Source organism: Solea solea, chromosome 13, assembly GCF_958295425.1.
Source record: "Solea solea chromosome 13, fSolSol10.1, whole genome shotgun sequence".
In the NCBI taxonomy this organism is placed as follows: Eukaryota; Metazoa; Chordata; class Actinopteri; order Pleuronectiformes; family Soleidae; genus Solea; species Solea solea.
Genome location: NC_081146.1, coordinates 1,561,423 through 1,579,432, shown reverse-complemented (window position 1 = coordinate 1,579,432; position 18,010 = coordinate 1,561,423). Strand labels below are relative to the sequence as shown.

Sequence of the window (18,010 nt, the reverse complement as noted above, 5' to 3'; positions counted from 1 at the left end):
AACTGTTTACGTCTCTGAACTGTTTACGTCTCTGGACTGTCCACGTCTCTTAACTGTCCACGTCTCTGAACTGTTTACGTCTCTGGACTGTCCACGTCTCTGGACTGTTTACGTCTCTGGACTACCCACGTCTCTGAACTGTTTACGTCTCTGGACTGTCCACGTCTCTGAACTGTCTACGTCTCTGGACTGTTTACGTCTCTGGACTGTCCACGTCTCTGAACTGTCTACGTCTCTGGACTGTTTATGTCTCTGGAATGTCCACGTCTCTGAACTGTCTACGTCTCTGGACTGTTTACGTCTCTGGACTGTCCACGTCTCTGAACTGTCCACGTCTCTGGACTGTCCACATCTCTGAACTGTTTACATCTCTGGACTGTCCGTGTCTCTGAACTGTCTGTGTCTCTGAACTGTTTACGTCTCTGAACTGTCCGCGTCTCTGGACTGTCCACGTCTCGGAACTGTTTACGTTTCTCTGGACTGTCCACGTCTCTGAACTGTTTACGTCTCTGGACTGTCCACGTCTCTGAACTGTCTACGTCTCTGGAATGCAGCCTGTCCACGTCTCTGGAGACTGTGAGGACGCCGCAGACTGTGGACACTTAAATGTATGTTATCAATCAAACACATGAGGGTTATTCTTCTTATTAATAAATCTTAATTAAACGTCATGTACTTTAAAATAATAAAAGATATTTTACTTTAATAAACTTCATAAAAGACTGACTTGACCTCGTCTGTCTCTTGGCTTGGACACAGTTTTTTGTTTTTTTTCGGACACGTCATGACGTCACAATCACAGCGTGTAGTGACGCATCTGCTTCACTCGACGAGCTCGGTCGAGTCTCATCGCGAGCTCCTCCGCGCAGACTCGCTGTATCCTCCCGAGTCCCGAGAGCCGAGCCAAGCCGAGCCGAGCATCCGTGCGCTCACACGGACACATGCAGACCGCAGCCCGCGGAGCAGCCGCGGTTCGTGGGTGATTCTAACCTCCGTAAGTCCGCTCCGTGGACGTGAAGTGACCGCAGCTCAGCGCGCGCTCTCCTCTCATCTTCTCCGCTTCATCCTCTGCCTCAGTCAGACACAAAATGGCGGACATGATCGAGCTGGGACCCGCCTACGGTGAGAAGAAGCAGGCCGTTCTTTACTCATGTTTTCATCACCTGCTCCATCATCTTCATCTTCATGAGCTTCCCTTTTATCAAAGATGACGTTGTTATTGTAAATATTCACGTTAGCGCGGTTGTGTTGCGGCTGCTGCGGCAGGTGCAGTGGGATAAAATCTCTCGGGTCAGTTTCTCCGACCGTTTCTGTAAACTGTGTTTTTATTCATCAGATTTCACATTTATTATATTTTTAAAATCAAACTGAATCTTAATCTAAAAAAAACAACAACATTTCATCAAATGTATTTTTCTTTCTTTGACGATAAAAAATGGAGGGCGTGACGTCACTGCCATAATCACATTCATTAATCGACTTCTTGTTTTTTAATAATCGATATTATATATCATTTAGTATAACTGGGCGTGCGCATGATCGCAGCCTCTGTGTCGCGTGCCTTGGTGCGCGTGCCAGCCAGGGTGGGTACCCGGTGACGTCATGTCTATACTCCGCAGGTTTAGTGTTTATGAACACGTTAAATATTATGCAGATGAATTCACATGAACATTAACATTTACATTATATCGTGTGTGTGTGTGTGTGTGTGTGTTCATACATGATATCTTATCTGTAATCAGTTTAAAAAACAAACTCTTCCATCTTGTTTTTGCGACCACAGTGGTTTGTGTGTGTGTGTGTGTGTGTGTGTGTGTGTTGCTAGGCAGTGAGCTCAGCTGCTTTCACCTCCTTCCAAAACATGAGCTCATCCTATGCAGACACACACAACACTGGGCTTCTCATTTACAGGTTTTGTGACTTTTTAAGTTTAAATACGTAAATGAGGCAGTGTCTGTTGTGAAGAGTGAAGAGTTAGTGAAGAAGAGTCAGTGAAGAGTTAGTGATGAAGAGATAGTGTAGAGTCAGTGAAGAATAGATAGTGAAGAGTCAGTGAAGAATAGATAGTGTAGAGTCAGTGAAGAAGAGATAGTGTAGAGTCAGTGAAGAAGAGATAGTGAAGAGTTACTGAAGAAGAGATAGTGAAGAGTCAGTGAAGAAGAGATAGTGTAGAGTCAGTGAAGAATAGATAGTGAAGAGTCAGTGAAGAAGAGATAGTGAAGAGTCAGTGAAGAATAGATAGTGTAGAGTCAGTGAAGAAGAGATAGTGTAGAGTCAGTGAAGAAGAGATAGTGAAGAGTTACTGAAGAAGAGATAGTGAAGAGTCAGTGAAGAAGAGATAGTGTAGAGTCAGTGAAGAAGAGATAGTGAAGAGTTACTGAAGAAGAGATAGTGAAGAGTCTGTGAAGAAGAGATAGTGTAGAGTCAGTGAAGAATAGATAGTGAAGAGTCAGTGAAGAATAGATAGTGAAGAGTCAGTGAAGAAGAGATAGTGAAGAGTCAGTGAAGAATAGATAGTGTAGAGTCACTGAAGAAAAGATAGTGAAGAGTCAGTGAAGAGTCAGTGAAGAAGAGATAGTGAAGAGTCAGTGAAGAATAGATAGTGTAGAGTCACTGAAGAAAAGATAGTGAAGAGTCAGTGAAGAGTCAGTGAAGAAGAGATAGTGAAGAGTCAGTGAAGAATAGATAGTGTAGAGTCAGTGAAGAAGAGATAGTGTAGAGCCAGTGAAGAAGAGATAGTGAAGAGTCAGTGAAGAAGAGATAGTGAAGAGTTACTGAAGAAGAGATAGTGAAGAGTCAGTGAAGAATTGATAGTGTAGAGTCAGTGAAGAAGAGATAGTGTAGAGTCAGTGAAGAATAGATAGTGTAGAGTCAGTGAAGAAGAGATAGTGAAGAGTTACTGAAGAAGAGATAGTGAAGAGTTACTGAAGAATAGATAGTGAAGAGTCAGTGAAGAAGAGATAGTGTAGAGTCAGTGAAGAAGAGATAGTGAAGAGTCAGTGAAGAAGAGATAGTGTAGAGTCAGTGAAGAAGAGATAGTGAAGAGTCAGTGAAGAAGAGATAGTGAAGAGATAGTGAAGAGTTACTGAAGAAGAGATAGTGAAGAATAGATAGTGTAGAGTCACTGAAGAAAAGATAGTGAAGAGTCAGTGAAGAGTCAGTGAAGAAGAGATAGTGTAGAGTCAGTGAAGAAGAGATAGTGAAGAGTCAGGGAAGAAGAGATAGTGTAGAGTCAGTGAAGAATAGATAGTGAAGAGTCAGTGAAGAAGAGATAGTGTAGAGTCAGTGAAGAAGAGATAGTGTAGAGTCAGTGAAGAAGAGATAGTGAAGAGTCAGTGAAGAAGAGATAGTGTGGAGTCAGTGAAGAATAGATAGTGTAGAGTCAGTGAAGAAGAGATAGTGAAGAGTCAGGGAAGAAGAGATAGTGTAGAGTCAGTGAAGAATAGATAGTGAAGAGTCAGTGAAGAAGAGATAGTGTAGAGTCAGTGAAGAAGAGATAGTGAAGAGTCAGTGAAGAAGAGATAGTGTAGAGTCAGTGAAGAATAGATAGTGAAGAGTCAGGGGAGAAGAGATAGTGAAGAGTCAGGGAAGAAGAGATAGTGTAGAGTCAGTGAAGAATAGATAGTGAAGAGTCAGTGAAGAAGAGATAGTGTAGAGTTACTGAAGAAGAGATAGTGAAGAGTCAGTGAAGAAGAGATAGTGTAGAGTTACTGAAGAAGAGATAGTGAAGAGTCAGTGAAGAAGAGATAGTGTAGAGTTACTGAAGAAGAGATAGTGAAGAGTCAGTGAAGAAGAGATAGTGTAGAGTTACTGAAGAAGAGATAGTGAAGAGTCAGTGAAGAAGAGATAGTGTAGAGTCACTGAAGAAAAGATAGTGAAGAGTCAGTGAAGAGTCAGTGAAGAAGAGATAGTGAAGAGTCAGTGAAGAATAGATAGTGTAGAGTCACTGAAGAGGAGATAGTGAAGAGTCAGTGAAGAATAGATAATGTAGAGTCACTGAAGAAGAGATAGTGAAGAGTCAGTGAAGAAGAGATAGTGTGGAGTCAGTGAAGAATAGATAGTGTAGAGTCAGTGAAGAAGAGATAGTGAAGAGTCAGGGAAGAAGAGATAGTGTAGAGTCAGTGAAGAATAGATAGTGAAGAGTCAGTGAAGAAGAGATAGTGTAGAGTCAGTGAAGAATAGATAGTGAAGAGTCAGTGAAGAAGAGATAGTGAAGAGTCAGGGAAGAAGAGATACTGTAGAGTCAGTGAAGAAGAGATAGTGAAGAGTCAGGGAAGAAGAGATAGTGTAGAGTCAGTGAAGAAGAGATAGTGTAGAGTCAGTGAAGAAGAGATAGTGAAGAGTAAGTGAAGAAGAGATAGTGAAGAGTTACAAACACTTTCTGAGACACAAATCTATTTGTATTCAGTGTCTCTGTGTGAGGACATGAGACAAATCATCTAAATATTCCGTAACAGTTGATACTGGCTGATATCAACGTAGTATAGTATAGTCAGTCTGTCAGTCATCATCTACCGCTTTATCCTCCACCAGAGGGTCGCAGGGGGTGCCGTGCCAATCTCAGCTACATCGGGCGATTGGCGGGGTACACCCTGGACAGCTCGCCAGTCCATCGCAGGGCCACACACAGATAGAGACAAACAACCATTCATTCACTCCTATGCATTTGCATGTTCTTGGACTGTGGGAGAAAGCCGGAGAGAACCCACGCACACACGGGGAGAACACGCAAACTCCATGCAGAAAGTTGTTCCAACCGGGGCTCGAACCCGGGTCTCGAACCCGGGTCTTCTCGCTGCAAGAAATCAGAAATCATGCACTATGATATTGCGCAGATGCACGAGATGCAAAACGCTTTCAGAGCCGTCAGAAACCCCCACCCCCACCTAGTCGATTTTGAGTCAAAATTTCAGGGCTTCAGTCGACCATGAATTTCTTTGGTTGATTACAGCCCTACCGTTTACACTGGTTTAACAGGTCGGCCATGACAGTCACTGTTCTGTTAACATTATTGAAGAAATGTATTGCTCACATCTTCTTATTACATAGTTATGCCTCTGTTGACCTCTGACCTCTGTCTGTGGCAGCCATGTCCCCGGTGCTGGCGGGTTTCCTGGGAGCTGGGGTCCTGGTTTTGGTCGTGGTGGTTCTGGTTCTGCTCTGGTCCTTCTGTCAGCGGCGTTACCTACGCGTCTCCGGACGCTACAAGTTGCATGGTGACCGTTACTGCGATGCCGAAGACCCGCCCTACAAGTTCATCCACATGCTCAAGGGCATCAGCATTTACCCAGAATCCCTCAGCAGCAGCAAGAGAATCGTACGTGGTATTCGACGTGCTGACCGCTCCGACCGTGATGGAGAGCGAGGCTGCAGCGCCACTGGAGGCGGGCGGGGAATGGTGCTGGTGGACGCTGAGAACAACATTCTGGATGTACCGGGGCAGCTGCAGATGAGCCACCTGGTTCCCCCCGCCGGCCCCGGCACCACCATCGGCCAGGCACGGCTGGAGCGGGCCCTGCCAGTCCGCGCTGACTACTGCTGCCTGGACAGCAGCTCCGCCAGCAGCAGCCAGACCAGCAGCAAGACGGCGTCCCCCTTCACCCCGGCGTCCTCCGAGCCGGAACCGGAGCCCAGTCTGGGCACCATCAGCCTCACCGTCGACTACAACTTCCCTAAGAAGGCCCTGGTGGTAACTATCGTTGGGGCGCGGGGCCTCCCTGCCATGGATGAGCAGGCGGGCAGCTCCGACCCATATGTGAAAATGACCATCCTGCCAGAGAAGAAGCACCGGGTCAAGACCCGCGTGCTGAGGAAGACCCTGGACCCGCTGTTTGACGAGACCTTCACCTTCTACGGCGTGGCCTACAGCTCGCTGCCTGAGCTCACCCTGCACTTCCTTGTTCTCAGCTTCGACCGCTTTGCCCGCGATGATGTCATCGGTGAAGCGGTGGTGCCGCTGAAGGGCGTAGACCCGAGCACGGGCCGAGTCCACCTGAGTCAGCAGATCACTAAGAGGAACATGCAGGTGAGTGGACGCATTAAAGGGCTAGTTTCACTTTTTTTAAAATTTGTTTCAGTTCAACAATAATTCAATAATAATAATAATAACGATTTACATTTAAGCTTTTGGCAGATGCTTTTATCCAAAGCGACTTACAAGAGAGGAATAAGCTATATAGAAGAAGTCTTGGAAAGAACTCCACTCAATAGGAACAGTGGACTGACAGAGGGTGAGAGTGCAGAGGTGGATCCAAGTGCAGAAGGAGATAATGCAGGGGAGGGGCTAAGGTGACTGCTAGGACAGAAGATGCTCCTGGATGAGCTGGGTCTTCAAGAGCTTCTTGAAGACAGACAGCGAAGCCCCCCTGTTCTGGTAGCCCTCAGTAGATCATTCCACCAGCGTGGAACGACACATGAAAAGAGTCTGGATTGTCTTGTGTGTCTCTGGTGATGGCACCGCCAGACCAGAATTGAATTGAAACCTTTGATAAATGCCTTTAGGAGAGCATTTAAGTTGGTGGGAGCAGACCCATGAAGCACTTTGTAGGCGAGCATCAGTGATTTGAATTTGATACTAAGGGAGGCAGAGGCTCCATGAACAGAGGGGGGACATGAAGACCAGGCACCACCGCATCCTGGACCACCTGTAGAGGTTTCACAGCAGGCCTGTGAGGTCTGTTAGGGAGATGATTAGGAGCTGGAGCCTGTTGATTTTTCATATATCAAATAGTGCAAAGCAAGGTGAGCGGGCGACATTATCTATAAAGGTCAACTGGTCATCAATCATGACACGCAAGTTTGTAGCTAACTTGGAAGGAGCCAGAAATAGAGAGTGGATGTTAATGCAGATGTTATGATGTAGTGTTGGCTTGGCTGGGAAGAGCAGCAGTTCAGTTCTGGAGAGGTTTACCTGGAGGTGATGGACTTTCATCCATGCAGATACGTCAGAGAGAGGGAGAGAGACCGTGTGGTCGTCAGGTGGGAATGACAGATACAGCTGGGTATCATCAGCATAGCATTGATATGAGAAGCCATGTGAGTGGATGATCTGGCCCAAAGAAGAGAGGCCCCAGCACCGAGCCTTGGGGCACCCCTGTGGCAAGGCTGTGTTGATGATGATGATGATGAGAGACAGCGGGTCTAAGGACAAAGGGACTACAGACTGTAAAGACCTTTGAGACAGATTGTTTGTTCTATATAAATAAAATAAAATTGAATTGAATGACCTGAAGGGGTTTGTGAAGTGGCCCCGTCTGTGTTCACCGTTCCACCGTGTTTCTGTGTCTCCTCAGTGTGAGAGTCGTGGGGAGCTGCTGGCGTCTCTGTCCTACCAGCCTGTGTCTCATCGTCTCAGCGTTGTCGTGCTGAAAGCACGACACCTTCCCAAGATGGACATGACTGGCCTGTCAGCGAGTGAGTACCACAGAATCCCTGTTATCTGTCCAGAACCAGAACTAGCCCCTGTTATCTGTGCAGAACCAGTCACTGTTATCTGTCTAGTCCTGCTCCAGTCTGGTTCCTAAACTCCTCCCCCTTCTTCTTCTCAGACCCATACGTGAAGGTGAATGTCTTCTATGGACGTAAGCGCATTGCCAAGAAGAAGACCCATGTGAAGAAGTGCACGCTGAACCCGGTCTTTAACGAGTCCTTCATCTACGACATCCCCCCGGAACTTCTGCCCGAGATCTCCGTGGAGTTTCTGGTGGTGGACTTCGACCGCACCACCAAGAACGAGGTGCTGGGCCGCCTGCTGCTCGGCCTCCACAGCCCTGCCCCCTCTGGCGCCTCCCACTGGAGGGAGGTGTGTGAAAACCCCCGCCGCCAGATCTCCAAATGGCACAACCTGAGCGAGTACTGAGGGGGCGGAGCCTCTGCCACGGAACACCACGACGACATACAGACTCTGTACAGCACACACACGCACACACACACGTAATATACACACTAACACACATGTATATACACACACACACAGTTGTGATCATGGTTAAAATCTATATCTCTCTCTCTCTCTCTTTCTCTCCCTCTCTCTCTCTCCTGTATGAATCCTGTTTGTTTATTTTAGTTGATTTCAGATAAACAAACAGAAGTTGTTTTTATTCTCAGACGTGTGTGGGCGGGGACTAAACGCTGCAGTAGAAAACGTTCCCATGTTGTTGTTGTTGTTGTCGTTGTTGTTGTTGTTGTTGTCATGCAGTTCACCGCATGTTTGTCTGAGCTGAGCTGCTGACAGGAAGAAGAAGACGACGTGAAAACATCGGTAACGCCGCTTTAACTCAGCGCTAACTAACCCGCGCTCACACGCCCGGCAGCATGCTCGCCCACAGCGTGGCTCTGACTCCGCCCACACGTGGGAATGTCACCGTCTCCTGAAGTCATCAGGACCCTCTGACTCCGCCCCCTTACACCGCCGCCGCCTGTTGAGTATTTATCAAACTAATATAACAGAATATGAAAGAAGGACCGGGTCAAAGGTCGTGGCCATGTGATCCAGCAGAGGGTGCCCCCTCATGACCCGTGCAGACTGGCGGTGGTGGCCTTGAAGCTTGAGTGTGTTTGAGCGCCCCCTGCTGTTCATTCAGATGCTAACCTCTGTGTTGGGATTGTTAACGTGCAAATAAAAACAAAGTTAGTCCCAAGACCTCGCCGCGACCTCGCCTCTTATTTACACTTGGTTCCAGAAGGACTCAGCAGTGTTTGTTGTCATTTCTGCTGCGTCATGTTTACAGTGGTTAGACATGTTTATGATGACGATGTTTGAATGATTTATTTTATTTTTATGGAGCAAAGAAAGCAGAAAATCTCTGGAAATTCTCTAAAAAAACAAACGTGATTAATCAAACTATTGTGGGATAACTTTAATCATAGTTTATACTTCAGTTAGAATATATATATATATATATATATATATATATATATATAATAATGTCTTCATTTTGACTTCTCTTTAACTTGAGTTCATCGCCATCTTGATATTTTTTAAACCAGAAGTGACCATATGTGGAAGAAGGAGGTGGAGTTTGAGAGCTTGTCGTGGTCAAAAGTGGCTGTCAATCACAGCAAAGCCACGCCCAGAGGTCTCTCATGCTTCATGTCGCCCCCTCATGGACATTTACAAGAATACAGGTCAGTGGCATCCAGTGAGAAGCAGGAAGATGGCGCTAGACGGTCAAGTCACGTGACACGTGATTGACAGCATCCAAACAAGATGGCAGACGTTTGTAGAAAGTTTGGCTGTAATGATGTCACTGGTACGGAAGTGTGTGTGTGTGTGTGTGTGTGTGTGTGTGTGTGTGTGTGTGTCCAAATGAATGGAAGTCTGTGTGTGTGTGAGTCAGCTGACTCTGACCCTCAGTCACAGCAGTTGATTTCCCAGAATCCTTCAGACACTGGTGTGTGTGTGTCAATCATCATCATTGATGACATCACTGAAGGAAATGAAACCTTTAACCAATCAATAATAAATAACTGCATTCATGTTGCTATTGTCTGTCTGTCTGTCTGTCTGTGTGTCTGTGTGTAGGTGTGTCTGTGAGTGAAGGTGTTTGTGTCTGTGTCTGTGTGTATGTGTGTTTGTGTGTGTGTGTGTGTGCGTGTGTGTCTGTGTGTAGGTGTGTGTGTCTGTGTGTAGGTGTGTCTGTGAGTGAAGGTGTTTGTGTCTGTGTCTGTGTGTATGTGTGTTTGTGTGTCTGTGTGTGTGCGTGTGTCTGTGTGTGTGTGCGTGTGTGTAGGTGTGTGTGTATGTGTGTCTGTGTGTGTTTGGCGTGTGTGTGCGTCTGTGCGTGTGTGTCTGTATGTGTGTGTATGTGTGTGTGTGTGTATGTGTGTAGGTGTGTGTGTATGTGTGTCTGTGTCTGTAGGTGTGTGTGTAGGTGTGTGTGTCTGTGTGTAGGTGTGTCTGTGAGTGAAGGTGCTTGTGTCTGTGTGTATGTGTGTTTGTGTGTGTGTGTGTGTAGGTGTGTGTGTCTGTGTCTGTGTGTGTGTGCGTGCGTGTGTGTAGGTGTGTGTATGTGTGTCTGTGTGTAGGTGTGTGTGTCTGTGTGTGTTTGGCGTGTGTGTGCGTCTGTGCGTGTGTGTCTGTATGTGTGTGTATGTGTGTGTGTGTGTATGTGTGTAGGTGTGTGTGTATGTGTGTCTGTGTCTGTAGGTGTGTGTGTAGGTGTGTGTGTCTGTGTGTAGGTGTGTCTGTGAGTGAAGGTGCTTGTGTCTGTGTGTATGTGTGTTTGTGTGTGTGTGTGTGTAGGTGTGTGTGTCTGTGTCTGTGTGTGTGTGCGTGCGTGTGTGTAGGTGTGTGTATGTGTGTCTGTGTGTAGGTGTGTGTGTCTGTGTGTGTTTGGCGTGTGTGTGCGTCTGTGCGTGTGTGTCTGTATGTGTGTCTGTGTGTGTGTGTGTGCGTGCGTGTGTGTGTATGTGTGTAGGTGTGTGTGTATGTGTGTAGGTGTGTGTGTATGTGTGTCTGTAGGTGTGTGTGTCTGTGTGTGTGTAGGTGTGTGTAGGTGTGTGTGTGTGTGCGTGCGTGTGTGTGTGTGTATGTAGGTGTGTGTATGTGTGTGCGTGTGTGTGTCTGTCTGTGTGTGTAGGTGTGTGTGTGTGTGTGTGTGTGTGTATGTGTGTCTGTGTGTGTAGGTGTGTGTGTGTATGTGTAGGTGTGTGTCTGTGTGTGTGTGTGTATGTGTGTCCGTGTGTAGGTGTGTGTGTCTGTGTGTCTGTGTGTAGGTGTGCGTGTGTGTGTGTGTGTGTGTGTGTGTGTGTGTGTGTATGTGTGTGTATGTATGTCTGTGTGTAGGTGTGTGTGTGTGTGCGTGTGTGTGTGTGTGCCTGTGTGGTCTCTTCACAGAAATTCATACTAAATTGATTAAATTTATTAGTCACAAACAAACAAACAGCAGTCGATTGATGAAGTGAATAAAGTTGCTTGTGTTTCATCGTCTGTGATGTCACACATCGCTGCGTCCAATCAGTTCGCAGAGTTCAACCTCCAAAAGAGTCCAGAGTCTTCAGTAGCAGGTCAGACGCCATCAGTCCACCCTGCTTCATCTTCATCGTCATCGTCTTCATCGTGAGGTAAGAACTCTCACTCTGTTTTATTTACATTTAATAAAGTAAACAACTCTAATTCTAAACTTTATTTACAACCTTAAACTATTTTCATTGATTTGAAATCAAATGTGTGATTTCTGCTTCACTCCCTGATCGATCCATTGATTGATTTTGTAGCTTGACGATTTCCCATCGGGCCTTTGGGGGGGGCTCATTATCATGACTCAGCAGAAAACAATGTTTCTTTGTTTTTAAACTAATTTTCTTTTGTTGATTTTTCACTCAATTTGGGGGCGTGGCGATGGTCACATTATTTCAGATTTAAATGAGTGGCTTGTAGAATAGTCATCATGATCTGATTCTTGAAACTAGACCAGGACCAGGACCTGGACCTGGACCAGGACCTGGACCTGAAAGTGTCCAACTTCTGTGTTTGAATCAGATTAGTGATCAGATGTGTTCACGCTGTGGTCATGGCGACGCCTCAGGACGTGGCATCATGAGTGAATGAGTGAATACTGTCTTTGTGACATGGTCACATGTCTCCGCCCACAATCATGTGACTGCCTCTAATCGTCTGTCCTCAGATCCAGTGAAGGAGACATGTCCAATCCTCAGAGTCAGGAGGTGAGTCCTAATCCCGCAGGGGGGCGAAGTCACGGTTTGTGACTGGATTATTGTTTATTGACACGTTCATCAATATTCGTATTATTCTCTCACATCACCACCAGAGGGCGCACTCTTAAACATCAGTCATGTTTCCTGGTTTAGGTTGAGTCACTGTTGATGCTAACAGTGCTAACAGTAGCAACACATGAATCATAATGATAGTTAGCTTCTTCAGCGTGATGAACAGTAGCAGCTGAGATGCTAAAGTTCAGTTAACAGCAGAAATGTTAGGTTCAGTAAGAAGTGCTGTGTCATGTTCACAGGCTGTTGCTAGCAATACATGTAAGCAAAGTTACATAGCATTTTATGCTAATGTTAACTGAAGCGCTAACTATTTATGATCGCTACTGCTGCCAGCCACCAGGGGGCGATCAGAGGACACATCCTCTCTCTGTCTCTCTCTGTGCCTCTCAGGTCAGTGCTGTCCTCAGAGTCTCTGTCTCTGTGTCTCTCAGGTCAGTGCTGTCCTCAGTGTCTCTGTCTCTGTGTCTCTCAGGTCAGTGCTGTCCTCAGTGTCTCTCAGGTCAGTGCTGTCCTCAGTGTCTCTCAGGTCAGTGCTGTCCTCAGAGTCTCTGTCTCAGTGTCTCTCAGGTCAGTGCTGTCCTCAGTGTCTCTCAGGTCAGTGCTGTCCTCAGAGTCTCTGTCTCTGTGTCTCTCAGGTCAGTGCTGTCCTCAGTGTCTCTGTCTCTGTGTCTCTCAGGTCAGTGCTGTCCTCAGTGTCTCTGTCTCTGTGTCTCTCAGGTCAGTGCTGTCCTCAGTGTCTCTCAGGTCAGTGCTGTCCTCAGTGTCTCTCAGGTCAGTGCTGTCCTCAGAGTCTCTGTCTCAGTGTCTCTCAGGTCAGTGCTGTCCTCAGTGTCTCTCAGGTCAGTGCTGTCCTCAGAGTCTCTGTCTCTGTGTCTCTCAGGTCAGTGCTGTCCTCAGTGTCTCTGTCTCTGTGTCTCTCAGGTCAGTGCTGTCCTCAGTGTCTCTGTCTCTGTGTCTCTCAGGTCAGTGCTGTCCTCAGAGTCTCCCGCATGCCTCTGTTTCGCTCTGCGTTACAGTCGATGACATCAGTGTACACAGGGGTCAAAGGTCGTTACCCTCTGCTGGGGCTGATGGGAGGTGTGGCTGAGGTCAGCGTACGCAACGTGTCCAACATGGCTATGAGACAAGCCACGCCCCTCCTGGAGAGTCTGGAGCCACAGAGTATGCAAGAGTTAGCATTAGCGATATTAGCTAATATTACCAGTTTGCAGTGCTAATATTACTAATGCTACTACTGCTAATGCTACTGATGATAAGATTGCTAATGCTACTGATACTAACACGGCTAATTCTACCGATTCTAACACTGTTATTGGACTTGATGGAAGCTGAGAAAAGTGTCCTGGAGCTAAAATAAAGTTGAATATTAGCATTAGCATTATTGCTAATGTTTGTTCATTACCTTGTTAATTACTCTGTTGCTAACTGTCATACTACAGTTGAAGTTGCCAACATGTTAGCGCTGGTTGGTCTCGAGCGTCTGGAGAAAAACTTCCCGATCCTGAACCAATCCACCGACGAGGTTTGTTTACGTTTCGCTAATTATTCATAAACATGTGAGTAAACCTTGGCTGCGCTGCCTCCTAGTGGACATGCAGATCATTGACATACACAGACATGGTGGCTACTTGTTAGCAACCATCATGTTGTTGGTATTGTTTGTTTGTGTACAGAGTGTCTGACCTGACTCCTCCCCCCCTCAGGTGGTGGGTCACCTGAAGGACGCCCTCTTCCTGACGTTGGACGACGTGCAGCTGTGGATGGTGGACAGTCTGGACGTCGTCCTGGAGCAGTTGGAGCGCGTGTCAGGTGCAGCACGGGACGGTGTCCGACTGCTGCAGGAGTCTCCGGTGGGACAAGTCGCTACTTCAGGGCTGGACGACGTGCTGAGTCGCCTGGAGGAGGCTACCTCCTACTACATGCCCCTCCCACCCACGCTGCGTGAGTACTGAGGCATTCTGGGTAACTGCAACGAAGGTCTTTCATCGTCTTTAAGACAGAGTCGACTTGTCTTAAGTAGAGACAACTGTCCTCGTCCTCTCTAACGTTGTCCCCACCTCTGTCGTTGTCCTCATGGTTGTCAGGTCGTGAGTGGGAGATGATGGTGCAGGAGTACGAGGACGAGGACGAGGACGAGGAGCCGGGACTGTGGACGAGATTCCGCAGTGTCCTCCTGACTCTCAGTCTGCAGCTCTATCATCGCATGATAAAGCTCAGGGAGCAGCTGCTGACAGCTGTGAGGACACTGGGGGACACGGCGGACCAGGTGAGACGTCTGAGGACACAGAGTGGAGTTGCAGATGCTAACCGAGATAGATATAAACACGTGTGAACAGGTAAAAACAGGCGTGAACAGATAAAAACTAGTGTAAAAACAGGTGTGAGGAGATAAAAACAGGTGTGAACAGATACAAACAGGTGTGAACAGATATAAACATGTGTGAACAAATAAAAACAGGCGTGAACAGGTGTGAACAAATAAAAACAGGCGTGGACAGGTGTGAACAGATGAACACAGGTGTGAATAGATATAAATATGTGTGAACAGGTGTGAACAAATAAAAACAGGTGTGAACAGGTGTGAACAGATAAAAACAGGTGTAACAGATAAAAACAGGTGTGAACAGATATAAACATGTGTGAACAAATAAAAACAGGCGTGAACAGGCGGAAACAGATAAACACAGGTGTGAACAGATAAAAACAGGTGTGAACAGATAAAAACAGGTGTGAACAGGTGTGAACAAATAAAAACAGGCATGGACAGGTGTGAACAGATAAACACAGGTGTGAACAGATATAAATATCTGTGAACAGGTGTGAACAAATAAAAACAGGCATGAACAGGTGTGAACAGATAAAAACAGGTGTGAACAGATAAAAACAGGTTTGAACAGATATAAACATGTGTGAACAAATAAAAACAGGCGTGAACAGGTGTGAACAGATAAACAGGTGTGAACAGATATAAATATGTGTGAACAGGTGTGAACAAATAAAAACAGGAGTGAACAGGTGTGAACAGATAAACACAGGTGTGAACAGATAAAAACAGGCGTGAACAGATATAAACATGTGTGAACAGGTGTGAACAGATAAAAACAGGAGTAAACAGGTGTGAACAGATAAAAACAGATGTGAACCGATAAAACAGGTGTGAACAGATAAAACAGGTGTGGACAGATAAAAACAGGTGTGAACAGATAAAAACAGGTGTGAACAGATACAAAAATGTATGAACAGGTGTGAACGGATAAAAACAGGCGTGAACAGGTGTGAACAGATGAAAACAGGTGTGAACAGATAAAACAGGTGTGAACAGATAAAACAGGTGTGAACGGATAAAAACAGGTGTGAACAGATATAAACATGTGTGGACAGATAAAAACAGGTGTGAACAGATAAAAACAGGTGTGAACAGATACAAAAATGTATGAACAGGTGTGAACGGATAAATACAGGCGTGAACATGTGTGAACAGATGAAAACAGGTGTGAACAGATAAAACAGGTGTGAACAGATAAAAACAGGCGGGAACAGATAAAAACAGGTGTGAACAGATAAACACAGGTGTGAACAGGTGTGAACAGATAAAAACAGGTGTGAACAGATATAAACATGTGTGAACAGGTGTAAACAAATAAAAACAGGCGTGAACAGGTGTGAACAGATAAACACAGGTTTGAACAGATAAACACAGGTGTGAACAGATAAACACAGGTGTGAACAGATATAAACATGTGTGAACAGGTGTAAACAAATAAAAACAGGCGTGAACACGTGTGAACAGATATTAACAGGTGTGAACAGATAAACACAGGTGTGAAGAGGTGTGAACAGATAAAAACAGGTGTGAACAGATATAAACATGTGTGAACAGGTGTAAACAAATAAAAACAGGCGTGAACAGGTGTGAACAGATAAAAACAGGCGTGAACAGATATAAACATGTGTGAACAGGTGTGAACAAATAAAAACAGGCGTGAACAGGTGTGAACAGATAAACACAGGCTTAAACAGGTGTGAACAGATAAACACAGGTGTGAACAGATAAAAACAGGCGTGAACAGATATAAACAGGCGTAAACAAGTGTGAACAGATAAAAACAGGTGTGAACAGGTGTGAACAGATGAAAACAGGCGTGAACAGATAAAAACAGGTGTGAACAGATAAAAACAGGTGTGAACAGATATAAACATGTGTGAACAGATAAAAACAGACGTAAACAGGTGTGAACAGATAAAAACAGGCGTGAACAGATGTGAACAGATAAAACCAGGTGTGAACAGATAAAAACAGGCGTGAACAGGTGTGAACAGATAAAAACATGTGTGAACAGGTGTGAACAGATAAAAACAGGCATGAACAGGTGTGAACAGATATAAACATGTGTGAACAGTAAAACAGGTGTGAACAGATAAAAACAGGCGTGAACAGGTGTGAACAGATATGAACATGTGTGAACAGATAAAAACAGGTGTGAAAAGGTGTGAGCAGATAAAAACAGGCGTGAACAGGTGTGAACAGATAAAACCTGTGTGAACAGGTGTGAACAGATAAAAACAGGCATGAACAGGTGTGAACAGATATAAACATGTGTGAACAGATAAAACAGGTGTGAACAGATAAAAACAGGCGTGAACAGGTGTGAACAGATATAAACATGTGTGAACAGGTGTGAAAAGATAAAAACAGGTGTGAACAGATAAAAACATGTGTGAACAGATAAAAACAGACGTGAACAGGTGTGAACAGATAAAAACAGGCGTGAACAGGTGTGAACAGATAAAACAGGTGTGAACAGATAAAAACAGGCGTGAACAGGTGTGAACAGATAAAAACTGGTGTGCACAGATAAAAACAGGTGTGAACAATTAAAACAGGTGTGAACAGATAAAAACTGGTGTGTTTCTCTGCAGGTGGGTCTGAACAAAGTCCTTGAGCTGGTTGGTGATTTGCTGAGTAACCTGCAGAGCCTCCTGGTGGCGCTGGTGTATCAAGCAGAGCATCTCAGAGAGCTGAGCCTGAATCAGGTCAAACGTCAGGCGGCCATTTTGGTGGAACTGAAGCTGGTTCGTCAGGTCAAAGATCTGCCAGTCCAGGTCCAACAGCTGCTCCGAGACCTGCAGGAACTGTCCAAGATCCTGCTGCAGCTGGTGGTCAACGTTACACCGCTCTACAACATGGTGAGTCCACCCGAGAGAGACACACTCACACACATAACCCTGAGAGACGCACACCAAATGCTATACTGTCCCTTTAAAGTGTCTCATGAGTGTCTCTGTGTGTCTCAGCTGCAGCAGCCGACAGACCAGGACATCGAGGACTTCCTCAGCCGGGACGACTTTTCCTTTGACAGTGTGTCTCGACGCAGCTCGGCTAACAGCCTTTTCCTGAAGGCGATGGACGGCCGTCCTCGCCGCCGCCGGAGTCTCTACTCCCGCACCAGAAGCTCGGGGGGCCCGCAGAGCCCGGATCCACCCAACGGCCGGCGCTCCAGCCTGAAAGAAGCCGCGGCCCTGGAGGGGGACGAATCGCCCTCCCCTTCCGACGGCAGTGGTGTCTTCGCCCGCCGTCCGTCAGCCACCGAGCTGCTGCTCACGCCGCTCAAACAGTTCGTCTCTCAGGGTCAGAAGGCCTTCGAGTACCTGAGCCCCAACTCCCCCGCTGCCGCAACCGCCAACTGAGCCGCGACCCCGCCCTCATCCGCCACCTCGTGCCACCGACGCCCCCGGCCCACGACCAATCACAGCCCACAGTCCCCGCCCCCGACGATCCACCATTTCTGTGTGAGCTGCTGTTGGTTTGTGCGTTCACGTTCACCGACAGACGAGTCCACAAGTCAACGTGACAAAGCCCCGCCCACCGACTTTTTCACTCCTTTACTTCACCCAGAGTTTTCAGTCACATGTTCATCTTCACTGATGAGGTGAGACGAGTGAACACATGAGAGTTTGTGATTTTCCTGCTTCATGAATTAAAGCCTCTGTATCTGATTTGAACGTTTACGCTCTTTGTCTTTATTCTCATTCATGAAACCTGTTTACTTTTAAATAAAGTTTCTCATCAGGATCAAGGGTCCCAACCCCGGACAGGTCACCCGACCATCGCAGGGACACTGCGGTCAGTTTAGAGTCAAACCCCTGTAGAACCTGATAATGTAATAAATCCCTGATAATGTAATAACCCCGATAATGTAATAAAGTATTACATTAACAGGAGGTTATTACATTATCAGGTTATCCTTCATTTCGCAGGTCCTGATAATGTAATAAT

General features: G+C 46.2%; 2 protein-coding genes across 4 annotated transcripts; both read left to right on the top strand.

Annotated features, from left to right (window-relative positions):
- Positions 1-814: 814 nt before the first annotated feature.
- Positions 815-8,641, top strand: syt11b (synaptotagmin XIb). Its single transcript, XM_058648683.1, has 4 exons — positions 815-1,122; positions 5,088-6,025; positions 7,293-7,413; positions 7,548-8,641. The coding sequence occupies exons 1-4, from the start codon at positions 1,089-1,091 to the stop codon at positions 7,856-7,858; spliced, it is 1,404 nt and encodes a 467-aa protein (XP_058504666.1). The 5' UTR covers positions 815-1,088; the 3' UTR covers positions 7,859-8,641.
- Positions 8,642-10,894: 2,253 nt separating this feature from the next.
- Positions 10,895-17,730, top strand: plin6 (perilipin 6). Of its 3 annotated transcripts, none has more exons than XM_058647947.1 (9): positions 10,895-11,064; positions 11,628-11,667; positions 12,067-12,123; positions 12,696-12,894; positions 13,173-13,255; positions 13,437-13,674; positions 13,818-13,999; positions 16,654-16,920; positions 17,035-17,730. In XM_058647947.1, the coding sequence occupies exons 2-9, from the start codon at positions 11,644-11,646 to the stop codon at positions 17,419-17,421; spliced, it is 1,437 nt and encodes a 478-aa protein (XP_058503930.1). In that variant the 5' UTR covers positions 10,895-11,064; positions 11,628-11,643; the 3' UTR covers positions 17,422-17,730. The 3 variants fall into 3 exon arrangements, with proteins under 3 accessions (XP_058503930.1, XP_058503929.1, XP_058503931.1); XM_058647946.1 differs by having other exon boundaries at positions 10,918-11,064; positions 17,029-17,730; XM_058647948.1 differs by lacking the exon at positions 12,067-12,123 and having other exon boundaries at positions 10,921-11,064; positions 17,029-17,730.
- Positions 17,731-18,010: the final 280 nt, after the last annotated feature.

Excerpts from the sequence above, each read along its gene's own strand:
- plin6 (XM_058647946.1), top strand. The coding sequence starts at position 11,644 with ATGTCCAATCCTCAGAGTCAGGAG. Across the intron at positions 13,256-13,436 it reads TGAACCAATCCACCGACGAG|GTGGTGGGTCACCTGAAGGA; the intron begins GTTTGTTTACGT and ends TCCCCCCCTCAG. Across the intron at positions 13,675-13,817 it reads GCCCCTCCCACCCACGCTGC|GTCGTGAGTGGGAGATGATG; the intron begins GTGAGTACTGAG and ends CATGGTTGTCAG.
- syt11b (XM_058648683.1), top strand. The coding sequence starts at position 1,089 with ATGGCGGACATGATCGAGCTGGGACCCGCCTACG. Across the intron at positions 6,026-7,292 it reads TCACTAAGAGGAACATGCAG|TGTGAGAGTCGTGGGGAGCT; the intron begins GTGAGTGGACGC and ends GTGTCTCCTCAG. Across the intron at positions 7,414-7,547 it reads CATGACTGGCCTGTCAGCGA|ACCCATACGTGAAGGTGAAT; the intron begins GTGAGTACCACA and ends TCTTCTTCTCAG.